Source organism: Balearica regulorum, chromosome 6 (assembly GCF_011004875.1).
Source record: "Balearica regulorum gibbericeps isolate bBalReg1 chromosome 6, bBalReg1.pri, whole genome shotgun sequence".
Classification (NCBI taxonomy): domain Eukaryota; kingdom Metazoa; phylum Chordata; class Aves; order Gruiformes; family Gruidae; genus Balearica; species Balearica regulorum.
In genome coordinates, this window is record NC_046189.1 from 25,918,706 (window position 1) to 25,930,787 (window position 12,082).

Sequence of the window (12,082 nt, forward strand, 5' to 3'; positions counted from 1 at the left end):
GGGATTCCCACTGGGGACCAGGGGACATGGTGGGGACCCTCGGCTGGAGACCCCCGGGGTACATCACTGCAGGGGGGCGATGCACCCTGGGGCGCACCCCGGTGTCACCTGCTGCTGGGTGGCCCAGGACACCCTGGGGCAGGAGGGAGGTGGGGGGCTTCGGGCTCCCCCCGGCCCCGGGGAAGGCGTCCTGGCGGGGCTGAGGAAGGGTCCCTTCTGGCTGCCACTTCCCTTTCATGCCGGGAGAAGGTTTTGCAACCTCGCTTCCTCCCCGGGCAGCATAAAGCGGGCGGCAGAGGGAAGGGGCACTGCGAGACAGAACGGCGGCGGGGGCAGGTGAGGGACCCTCTGGCTGGCCTGGCGAGACCCCCGAGCCTGGTGCTGCCACGCTCCACACCTGAGCCCTTTGGGGGTGACGCCTGGATTCGTCCCAGTGCCCGGTGCTCCCCCGTGACTGGGACTTGGGACGGGGACAAGACCCCGGAGTTGGGGGGACGGTGAGGACAGTGAGCGGTGAGTCCCTGCGTGACTGGGGCTTTCCTCGGGCTTCGCCAGCCCTCGGGCTTTGCCAGGGCCCCAGCTCCCGGCTGAGCCCCCTCACATGCAGAGCGGGCTGGGCTGGGGGCCGGGGTGGGTTGCTCAGGCTGCCAGAGGGGCTGCCTGGTGCAGGGGGGGGAGCAGGAGGCTGGGGGTGGGGGCACCCGGGGCTGTGCTCGGGACTCATGTGGGGTGCAAACCCCCCGCAGTCCCCAGGGACATCGGTCATGGGTGCCCCGGGGGAAAGCACCTGCCCCCATTTCCTCACACAGTGGTGACCCGAGAGGGCATTTCTCGATGGGGTGTCCCTACTTCCTCCTCGAGGGGACCCCCAGGGCCATCCTGGTGTCACCCAGCCCTTCCAGAGTCAGGAGGGGAAATGGGGTACTGCTTGTTCCCCTAGCTGGATCAGCTGCAGGGTACCCGTGGGTGGGGGATACCCAGCCCTGGAGGAACTAATATTTTGGAGCAGGGAGGCAGAGGCAGCAGCCAAAAACAGACTGAGGGGAAGCGCTGGTGTCCGGCTCTGCCCCATGCCTGCGGTGGCCGCGCTCGGGGGGACCTTTCACTGGTGGCACTGTCAATGTCCCCAGCCACAGTCCTCCAGGATGCCGGGGCATCACCACCCCGGCATCACCACCCCAGCATCACTGCAGGAGGCTGGCAGAGCCAGGGAGCTGGCAGAGCCAGGGAGGGATTTTACAAGGCAGGAGCAGCAGCCCAGCTGCAGTGGGGAATCCCCGCCAGGCAGAAAGGGAAGGTTGGTCCCAGGCAGGATTTGGGTTCAAATGGGGCCAGCTCAGGGCTGAGGACCCAGCACTGTGGGGTATCAGCACCCCCAAGCAGCCCTGGCATTGCCAAGCCCTGGAGGGGCTCAGGGGCTTGGAAATGGGCCAGAGGGGTGAAACGGGAGTGAAACAAGAGTCCGAATCCATACTGGGAGAAGGCTGAAACCAAATGGTCTTTGGGGAGGCAGGGACAGAGCAGGGAGGTTGGTGTCCTACATGCGAGGAGACAAGAAGAGTGATTGTCACCTGTGATTTCCTCATTGCGGCTAAGCACAGAGGACATGGGGACACCCGGCAGCACCCAGCTGAGCAACAGGAAAACCAAAGACGTGAAATATTTCCAAAGCTGCCTGCAAAGGGTGACATGTCTTTCCGTCCAGGGGGTGAAACCTCTCACATGGGGACAGAACCGGATGGGAAAGAAGAGCATGAAACCGCCTTCAGATCTTCTCAAGTCCCCGCCTGTCCTGGGCACCGTGACCGCAACCTTGCTGCTGGCTGGGGTGGCAGGAAGGGCAGTGCCAGCAGCGATGCTCGAGGGGATGGGGAAGCCAGAGGGATCCAGAGATGTTCAAAGGACTTTGGAGGTGCCCGAGTGGCCCTGAGATGCCTAAAGAGTTCAGAGGCTTTTGAAGGACTCATGCAAACCAGGGGGACCCAAGTATGCTGGAGGGGCCAGGTGTCTCCTGGAGGGACATGATGCTGTGTTGATGGGGGAGCCCCCCAACTCAAGAAGAGGTGGCTGGTCCATGGGGAACCCTGTCCTCCATGGGGGACAGGGAAGGGACAGGGTTGGGATGAAGTGGAGCAGACTGAGGGGTGCTGGGGGTGTTGCACCAGAGGAGGTTTGAGGGACAGTGTCCACCTGCAGCACTGTCCATTGCTTGGCACAGCATGGACATGTGGCACGGTGGAGTGATGGAGGGGGGCTGCCCACTGGCTGGGAGGGGACCTGGGGGGCAATGGAGATGGGGGACCCAGAGACACTGTCATGCCTGGCCCACACCCCCCTCCCACCCCACACTCATGCTGCTTTTTGCTCCACAGGCAAAATGGAGTCCTTCTCCTTCAACGGGGATTTGTCCAATCTCTTCTCTCTCTACAACTACACCTATGACTACAGCACAGCCATGCCAGACACCGCTATCTCCTCTGCCCCATGTCGGCCCGATGGCTCTGTCCTTAACAAGTACCTGGTGGTGGTGATCTACTGCCTCGTCTTCATCCTCAGTGTGGTGGGGAATGGGCTGGTGGTCCTGGTGGTGACCTCCAGCCACGCCAACCGCTCTGTCACCGACGTCTACCTACTCAACCTGGCCGTGGCGGACCTGCTCTTTGCCCTCAGCCTGCCACTCTGGGCCGCCTACCGAGCCCATGAGTGGGTCTTTGGCACTGTGATGTGCAAAGCCATCTCTGTGCTGCAGGAAGCCAACTTCTACAGCGGCATCCTGCTGCTGGCCTGCATCAGCGTGGACCGCTACCTGGCCATCGTGTACGCCACCCGGGCTGCCACTGAGAAGAGGCACTGGGTGAAGTTTGTCTGCTTGGGCATCTGGATCTTCTCCGTGCTGCTCTCCCTGCCTGTGCTGCTCTTCCGCGAGGCTTTTCCCTCACCCAGCAATGGCACCGTGTGCTACGAGCGCATTGGCGGTGAGGACACAGCCAAGTGGCGGGTGGTGCTGCGGATCCTGCCGCAGACATTTGGCTTCGCCCTGCCCCTCCTGGTGATGCTCTTCTGCTATGGCGTCACCATCCACACCCTCCTGCAGACCAAGAACACCCAGAAGCAGCGAGCCATGAAGGTCATCTTTGCCGTGGTGCTGGTCTTCCTCATCTGCTGGCTGCCCTATAACATCACGTTGGTGAACGACACCCTTATGAGGATGCGGGTCATTGCTGAGACCTGTGAGAGGAGGAACCGCATCGACACGGCCCTCTCGGTCACACAAGTCCTGGGCTTCGCCCACAGCTGCATCAACCCCATCATTTACGCCTTCATCGGGCAGAAGTTTCGCAACAGCTTCCTCAAGATCCTGGCGCAGCACGGGCTCATCAGCAAAGATGCTGTGGCCCGCTACGGCCGCACCTCTTATGTCTCCACCTCTGGCAACACCTCCACCACTCTCTGAGCCCTCTCAGGACCCTGCCCTCACGGCTCCCAGCAGGCCCTGGTATCCCACGCACCCCAGCATCCTCGCCCATCCTCCTGGGATGTGGGTGGCGATGCCACGGGGATGGGCACGGCCACCACTGGATGCTGGATCCCGTCTGGAAGGGGGCTTTGGCGGTGAGGGGGTAGGACCCCATTGCCAGGGGAGCAATGCCAAGCTCCAGCCACCATCCCCGCTCTTTGGGGTAGAGCCTGTGACTTCAGGGACCCCACAACCCCACTGTGGGAATGGCATTCGTGGCCGACGGTCATCCAGCAATAAAGGACTTGGTGGGTTGGTCACCCAGGTCTGGCTTCTCTTTGCCACAGGGAGGGCAATGGTGGGACGGGCCAGGGCACATCACTGAGCACCGTGGGTCCTGGGCTCCCGACCTCGGTGCCAAAGCAGCAGTGTCAGCTGAGCCTGGTGGGGTGTGGGTAACCCCGGCTCCAGGCCAGGGAAGTGCTATTGCCCAAGAGGCTGTTGCAGAGGGTTCAGCATCCTGTGCGTCCCCAGAAGGGACCCAAACATGGGTCTTGCTCCCCACAGCCACCCAGCAAGGTCCTGGCACTTCCCCAGAGCAGGGATCTCTGTGAGGTGTCTGTCCCACCTGAGAACAAAGCTACCCCTTCCCGACCACGATCCAAGCCCCAATGGAGCAAATCACTGCAGCCCTTCGCTGACCCTGTGACCCCTGTCCAAAGGGTGCCAGCACTCAGGCCACCCCCTGCCCCCCTGGCGCTGCGGTGCCAGGACATTGTTGTGCAAAGGGCTGGGAACCTGTCCCTTACACAACCAGGACATTTCCGCCCCGGCTTGGGCAACCGAGGCTAGTACGAGAGTGGAGCAGAGGAGCTGAAGAGGGGGCTGTGACCCTGCTGGAGTCCCCCCCACCACCCTGTGTGCCAGGTATCAGGGTGCCCATCCCAGCATGTCCATGCATCTCTCCATGGGGGTCCCATACTACTCCATCCCTCCTGCTCCAGGCTCCCGGGGGTCCTTAACTGCGGGGGGCATCAGTGGGTGCCAGCCATGGGCTGGCTCATGGGTGGGTACGGGCTCCCCTGGCACCCATGTAGGGAGCCCTGGGGACTTGGGGCTGGGCAAGGTCAGCAGGGGTGCTGGGCAGGGACAGCTCGTCACCTTTGCATCTGGGAAACCTCTTGCCCAAGCGGTTGCTCGCAACCTGGCAGGAAGCCGGGGCTGTTGGCCAAGAGCCGTATCCCCTGCCCACTGCTGCCTCCCTGCTGCCGGACAGGGCAGATGGTGGCTCAGCCTGGCTGCAGCTGGGACACCCCTTAGGGGACAGTTCCCCCCAGAAAGGCTCGGACACTCCCATAGTGGTATCCCCCCACCCCGCACCCAGCCTGGGGGTCAATTCGGCAACAACCGATAAGATGACACGGGAGCCACAGGGGTAGCAGGAGCAGGTTGTTTTCCTCTCTGTGGACCAGCCACATGAAAAACGTCTCAAACCCAAAATGTTGGGCAGCAGGACCTGCCTGCAGGCCCCAGATGTCTGGGTTCTGGGTAAGTCTGAGAGGAGGCAGCCAGGGCAGGGGATGTCCCAGGCACAGTTCATGGGCTGCGGTCCCAGCTCACGTAGCCTGCGGGTGCCTTTGCTGGTAGCAAAGCAGGCAGCAGCGCCCCTGCTTGCCGGTGTCCACGGAGCACGCATGGCACACCTTGCACTGGCACAGCCTGCCGAGAAAGTGGATGGTGAGAGCCATGCCATCCTGGTGCCATGTCGGTGCCACCCCCAGTGCCCCCCATGGCGCACCTGCAGTCATACCGCCGGGAGAGGCGGCGGAAATCCTTGCGGCAGCGGGCACACAGCCCTGCATCGCGGGGTGATGGGCTGGGCATCGGGGTGTCGATGCCCTCTGTCTTCTGCCACAGGGCATCCTTCTCCCTGTGGGAGGGGACAGGTCAGCCCCAGCAGGAACATGCCTGGTGGTGGAGGTCTGGGAGCATGCCCTGGCACCCCACACCCCAGGTGGGCACCCCTGGGTCTCCCGAGGTGGGGATTTGATTGGGCTCTGGTGCCCTCCTCTGGGTGAAAGGGTTTGGGGCCTCCCGCCCATGCGTGACCCCACACCAGTGGTGTCCCCAGGGTTCTCACCGCAGCAGCTCCAGCAGCCGCCCCTTCATGTCGCGGATGAGCTCCTGCTGTCGTGCCTGCTCGGCGCCACGTGTGGCCTCTCGCTCCAGGGCCTCCCGCTGTGCCCGCTGCAGTGCCGATGCCCAGCGCTCGCCGTCCTGCCGGGCCCTGGCACAGGGCAGTGGGGAGATGGTCCCCCTGTCCCTCAGGGAGCTGTCTCTCCATCCATTCGTGCATCCATGTATCCATCCATCCCTCTATCCGTCTCTCCATCCATCCATGCATCCATCCATCCCTCTATCCGCTGCCCATCCATTGCCAAGCCCAGCCCGCTCCTCATCCCCACAGCCACCTCACCATCTGCCAGGCTGGCTACCCATCTGTTTCCCAGCTGCTCATCCATCCTTCCCCACACCCACCCCTCTATACCCCTGTCCCCCTGTCCGTCCATCCATCCATCCATCCATCCATCCATCCATCCATCTACTCACCCCAGATTCATCGCTTCATCCTTCCATCCCCCCATCCATTTGTCCCAAATTCATCCCTCCATCCCTCTGTGTGCCCACCCATCAACATATTCACCCCAAATTCACCCCTTCACATCCCCCTCCATCCTTCCATCCATCTACTCACCCCAAATTCACCCCTTCACATCCCCCTCCATCCTTCCATCCATCTACTCACCCCAAATTCATTCTTCCACCCCTCTGCTCACCCACCCATCCGCTCACCCACCCCCAAGTTGATGCCTTCCTCTCACCATCCCTCCCTCTCCAAATCCTTCTCTCTCTGCCCCTGCCCATCCCCAGGTGCTGCTCCCCTGGGTGCAAGCGGGGCACCCAGGGGGATCCCAGGGGAAACCCTGTGGCATGGGGGTGAATGGAGTGGACACATTGTGGGACAGTGTGTGGTGGAAGTGGGGGGTTGCTGCCTGACCTGCCGAGCTGCTCCTGGAGCTGTGCCACCTCCTGCCGCTGGGCTTGGAGCTGCTGCCGGCTCTGCCGAGCCTCCTCCCACGCCGTGGCGGCCAGGGTGGCCAGTTGCTGCAGGAGAGCAGGGGCTCAGCCCTGGACCCCCGACCCCCCACCCCACTGTGGGTTCCCCCTGGGCTTGCTCATACCATGGCCATGCCAGCAGCTGTGCCGATCTCCCCCTCTGCCTTGGGATCTGTCAGGGGCTCCTGGGGTCCACGGGCAAGCTCCAGCGCCTGCCGCAGCACCTCCTCCACGGCGGCCACCTCGTCTGGGGCGCTGGCATCCTCCAGTGCATCCGTCTGTCCCGCCGCAGCCAGCGCCGCCTGGCAGTCCCGTAGGCGCGAGGCCAGCGCCGCCGCCTCTGCCAGCGCCCCAGCCAGCCGGGCGCCCCGCTCCTCCGCCACCTCCTGCCAGCCCCGCGCCTCCTCCTGTGCCCGCGCCAGCACCCCCGGGCCTCCCGCTGCCACTGCCGCCACCAGCGCCTGCCCCAGGAAGATGTTGGTCTCCCGCAGCGCCTCAGCCTCATGCGCCCGCAGCTGGGCCCGCCGGGCGCTGCCCTCCTCCTGCCGCCGGTGCCGCCTCTCCTCCCGCGCCAGCCGGGCTGCCAGCACCCGTGATGCCGCCTCCCGCTGCCCCAGCTCGGCCTCCAGCCGGGACACCAGCGCCCGCAGGGATGCCTCCGTCCCGTCTGGCTGTCTGGGCACTGGTGGTGGGGAGCCCGGTATGCACCCAATGCTGGGTGGTGGGGATGTGCCAGGATCCCTGTCACCACCGGGCTGGGGTGCTTTGCCAGCACCATGTGCGTCCTCCAGCTCCTCCACATCCACGTCCTCCACCTCCTTCTCATCCTCCTCCAACTCCTCTTCACCCTCCTCTTCCATATACTCCTCCACCTTCATATCCTCTTCCATGTCCACCTCCACATCCTGCACTTCCTCTTCCTCCTCATCCTCATCTTTCTCCACCTCCTCTTCATCCTTCTTTTCCATGTCCTTCTTCACCTCCACATCCTCCACATCGCACTCCACATCCTCCACCTCTACAATCCTCGCCTGCAGGGCAGCCAAGGTGGGTGGGCATGGGTGGGCTGGCACCCCACAGGGTGCTGCGGTGGGATGGGTGATGCCATCGGGCCATCCATGTGCCACGGTGCTGGTATCATCTGTCTGCGGGGCCGTCTTTGCCAGGCTGTTCCCAGCCACTGTGCTGCGCCGCACCAGTTTCCTAGAGGGGACACGGGGCTCAGGGCCACCAGGTCACCCCCAGGGTAAGCAGGGCACCGCCACCCTCCCTCAGGGCTCCCTGGGCACAGTCAGCCTTTGGGGATGGAGAGGGCAGCAGGGCTGGTGACACCAGGTGGCACCTGGTAACAGGGTGGCACCCAGAGACCCCCGTGGTGGTTGCAGGGGGGAATCAGGGGCTGCATGCGTGCTTGTAACGGTGCGTGCACACAAGTGCGCGAGCAGCAGAACAGGCGTGAGTGCGCTGGAGTGGTTGTGTCCATAAGTGCCCCCCTGCAGGCGTGCCTGGGGGCAAGGGCACACACACACACATATGCCCTCGCGTCTCAGGTGTCACAGTGTCACGGTGTTGCAGCAGACCTGTGCCTGGGCACGTACTTGCCCAAGGACTGCGGTGTGTGTGTGCACCCACGCGTGCCATGTTTGCAGGCACCAGCACAGTGTGCATGCTGGCGCAGAGGTCTGTGCCTGCCTGGGGCCATGCATGGAGGGCTGGCACAGCTGGGGTGCCACGCGGGGTTCAAGGCAGTGCGCCAATGCTCGTGTGCTGCTGTGCCATGCTGAGCCCCAAGCTCCCCTGATGCCCCTGGCACCCCCAATGCCCCTGGTGCCCCCGGTGCCCCCTGCATCCCCAGGCTCACTCAGAGAACATGGGCCAGGCGGTGTCCAGGTCAGCCCTGCACAGGGCCAGGTGGAAGGTGACGCCATCCAGCTCATAGAGGCTGCCCAGGATCTCTGCCCGGCGCTGGGGGCTCAGGAAGGGGCTGCGGGCGTAGTACCACTCACTGCAACCACAAAACGGGCTTCATGCACCCCTCCGTGCCCTGGGCAGGCACACGCACCTGCAGCACTCTTGACAACTGGGTGCTGCAGGGCTCTGCCTGCCCTGGCTGTGCCCCCTGCCACCGTGAGCATCCCCTCCCCGTGTCCCCTGCTCTCACCAGAGGCTCTCGGGGTCGAGGAGGCAGAGCTGCAGGGACTCTGCCAGCTGCCGGTGCACCAGGCAGTACCGCAGGAAGGCTCGGCCCCTGCCCACGGGGGTCTTCAGCTGGGGGGGAGAGGGGGTTATCCAGCTCTGCCATGCCAGTCTGCTCCCTACACGTCTTCCCCCCAGCCCATGCAGGGACAAAGGGGCTCCCCAGGGCCAGGGCTGGGGGATAGTGGAGCCCCAAAGGGGAGGAAACCCTCTATAGCACCAGTGGGCAAATCTTTGGTGACCAAGTGTGTGTGTGCCTGTGCACAAGTGCATGTGCACCCACAAACAAGCAGAAGTACATGTACGTGTGCATGCATGAGCCCCTGGGTCCCCTGCCAGCCTGTGCCCACCTTGTCCAGGGAGGTGACGAAACGAACACCCTCGTGCTCCTGCCGGCGCCGTGCCAAGCCCTGGCACAAGAAGTCCCAATAGTCCTTGCGCTGCCCAAAGAAGCTTCTCTTCTCCTTGAGGTCGAACTGGCAGAGACATAAGCTTGGGCTTGCTTGTTTGGGGGTGTCCCCTGTCCCCCACCCAGCCTGTTCTCTGTGGGGCTGAGATCCAGCCAGCTCCCCCAGCAGGGTGGGTCCTGGTGTCCCCTGGCTGTCCCCTCTTTGCTGGGTCTGTGCCTCAGTTTCCCTTTTGCAGCATGTGCAATGACACATGCGGACGTGGGTGAGCCTGGTCTGGGTTCTCATGTGGCTGGGGATGTCCAGGGATGGACAACACCGGCTGGGGTCACCCACCTCCCAAAAACAGCTGGTGCAGGGTCCTCTCTGCTCTCAGCTATGCCCCAGGGGAAACTGAGGCAGCGAGCAGTGGGGATGGAGGAGCAGCAGTACCTGGAGGAGGAACTCCAGCTGGGCACAGAGGCTGTGCAGCTCCCGGCTCCCATCCGTCACCGGCAGGTTCTGCTCCCGGTAGCTGCGGTTCAGCTCAGCCACGGTCCCTGCGGGATGGCAGGTCTGAGCTGGCACGTCCCTGCCCCATCCCCCCCGCCCCCGCTGCCCGGCTCCCGGCCCCGGGGATTTCTGCCGGCGGGTGAAAGAGGAACCTGCCCTGGGATGAAACGGGAGAGCAGGGGGAGCGAGGGGCACAGGTACCTGCCGGGCACTGCCGGTCCCCTGGGGCTAGCAGCGAGGATGGGAGCAGGCAGCAGTGGCCAGTTTGGCGCTGGGATGCCCTGGAACAGCCCTGGCAGCACCGGCTGGGTGCGAGGAGGGAGGGGGCATGGCCAGGGTGAGATGTGCCTGGCAGGGGACATGCCGGCAGGACACAGGCTGGCACACTTACTCTGCAGGTCCTTGATGACACGGTTGAGCTCCCCATCCCCTGCCATGGCTGTCCCCGGGGGTCTGCAAAGGCAGGGGCAGTGATGAGAGGTGCCAGGCTGGCACTCACCTGGCACCCCCAAACTCTCTGCCCCAAGGAGAGGGTCTTCCCCCTCCCAGTTCCACCCTAGAGCTGCCTGCTGTTAAGGTAAGAGGGGGTGGGCTCAGGCACCCCCTTTCCTTGCCCATGTCCCCCTGCTACATGGGATAGGGTGTATGGGTGGACAAAAGTGCCCCATCCCATACCTCCTTAGTTGTCCCTGTGCCCTGTCCCCAAATACCCCTACGCTCTGCCCCCACATCATGCCCAGCCTCTGTCTCCATTCCTTGGGGGGGTCCTGAGGCTTACCCCCCCCCATCCCAGTACGTCTCTGTCCTCGTCCCTGTCCTCGTCCCCTAGGATTCAGGATGTGGGTTTGGCACGGGAGGAAGCACTGCTTTTGCTTCTGCTCTCACTTCCCTCACTCACATCACGAACAGTGTGGGGGGCTGCCGAGGGGGAGGGAAACAGGGCACACAGCCCCCAGCATGCAGCCCCCCAAACTGAGCTCCCACCCTAGGCAGAGCCCCCTAGCACAGCATGCTGCCTGCAGGGCTGGCACAGGGTTTGGGGGTGTTGTGGGCATGGAGTGGGGGGCCAGGAGAGCACAGTGCAGTGGGGTGGTTTTGGGTGGTGGTAGGTGGAAACCTGGAGACAGGGTGAGGGACAGTGCCCACGGAGGTGGCAGGTCCGGGGCTTGTCACCACAGGTGGTGGCTGGGCACAGGGCTGGGGAAGCACACGTTGTGTGTGCATGGGGGTGTGCACGGCAGGGTGCGTGTGTGCTCACAGGAGCGTGTGCACAAGCGTGCCCAAGCATAAGTGCCCTGTGCTCCCTGCCACAGCAGAGTGGCTCAGCAGGCAGAGCAGGACACAGGACTCTGAATGCCTCAGTTCCTGTCCTGGTGCCCTTGGGTGGCCTTGGACAAGCTATCTTCCCACCTGCCCACCCTGCCCGTGCCTCAGTTTCCCCTGGGAAGAGGAGCCCCTTACCTGTGGCTGGGAGCCCTGGGGTGCCCTGAGGCACTCGCTGGGTGCCAGGGGGATGCTGGCGTGTCCCCGTGACCACGCTGTGCCTGCCTGCTTCTCCTTTTGTACCTTGGCCAGCAGGAAGTGTGGGAGGTCAGGGAGGCTGCAGGAGCCACCCCCCGCCCGTCCCACATCACATCAGGCACTGCGGCTTGGCACCCCCCAGCACTCAGCTCCCCCGTTTGGGGGTTGCCAGTTTTAGGAAGAGGGTCAGCGAGGCTGGTCACCTTGTGCAGCCCCTGGAGGGGGGGGAAAGAACAGTGCCAGGCCTGGGGGGACCCTGATGCTTTCCCATGGGAATAGGGCTTGGGAATGCTTTGATGGACCCCCCTGCAGATTTTGGGGAGGGAATCCGGGACCCATACCCATCTAGCAGCAGCCAACAGCTCCTCTGGGGCAGTAGCAGCCTGTGCACAGCATCCCCCCTCCCATGCACAACAGCCCCCAGAGGCAACAGCCCCTGGGCACAGAGACCCCCTCAGGAGCTGCAGCGCATCCCAGCAAGGCCCACTGCCCCCCCCCCCGACAACTCCCCCCATGGGGGCTATGCCCAGAGCCAGGGTACAAAATCTTCCCAGGGCACCCTGGGCAAGCCCCCCCCCCTTGCTATCTGTGCCTGGGCAGCCCCTGGACTGGCAGTGCCACTCAGCCACCATGCCTGTCCCCCTTTGCCATGCCAGCCCTGCTGGGGTGGGGACTAAATCCCCTGAGAGGGGGCTGGAGGTGATGCCAGCTCACCCCCCCCAGTGCCAGGCATGGAACCCACTGCCATCCTGCTCCCCACCACCATCTGGCTTGGTGAATGTCCCCAGCGATGCCCAGCTGCCCCCACATCCTGCCCCCCAACACTGCGTCCCCCCTTGCTGCCCCTACCTGTGCCACCCGGGGGGGCTGGGGGGCACCCACCGCCTGCAGG

At 64.1% G+C, this 12,082-nt stretch overlaps 2 protein-coding genes across 4 annotated transcripts; one reads left to right on the forward strand and one right to left on the reverse strand.

Moving 5' to 3' along the window:
- The first annotated feature begins 166 nt into the window (after positions 1-166).
- Positions 167-3,590, forward strand: LOC104635737 (C-X-C chemokine receptor type 2-like). Of its 3 annotated transcripts, none has more exons than XM_075755767.1 (2): positions 167-497; positions 2,373-3,590. In XM_075755767.1, the coding sequence occupies exon 2, from the start codon at positions 2,378-2,380 to the stop codon at positions 3,452-3,454; it is 1,077 nt and encodes a 358-aa protein (XP_075611882.1). In that variant the 5' UTR covers positions 167-497; positions 2,373-2,377; the 3' UTR covers positions 3,455-3,590. The 3 variants fall into 3 exon arrangements, with proteins under 3 accessions (XP_075611882.1, XP_075611881.1, XP_075611883.1); XM_075755766.1 differs by having other exon boundaries at positions 169-513; XM_075755768.1 differs by lacking the exon at positions 167-497 and adding an exon at positions 1,407-1,986.
- A 1,315-nt stretch (positions 3,591-4,905) lies between these two features.
- On the reverse strand, positions 4,906-12,082 carry RUFY4 (RUN and FYVE domain containing 4). Its single transcript, XM_075755769.1, has 12 exons — positions 12,040-12,082; positions 11,131-11,405; positions 10,061-10,122; positions 9,610-9,716; positions 9,121-9,246; positions 8,736-8,842; positions 8,436-8,579; positions 6,700-7,777; positions 6,516-6,622; positions 5,598-5,744; positions 5,256-5,387; positions 4,906-5,176 (listed from the first exon to the last, which is right to left on the reverse strand). Exons 2-12 carry the CDS (start codon positions 11,298-11,300, stop codon positions 5,074-5,076), a joined length of 2,283 nt encoding a protein of 760 aa, XP_075611884.1. The 5' UTR covers positions 11,301-11,405; positions 12,040-12,082; the 3' UTR covers positions 4,906-5,073.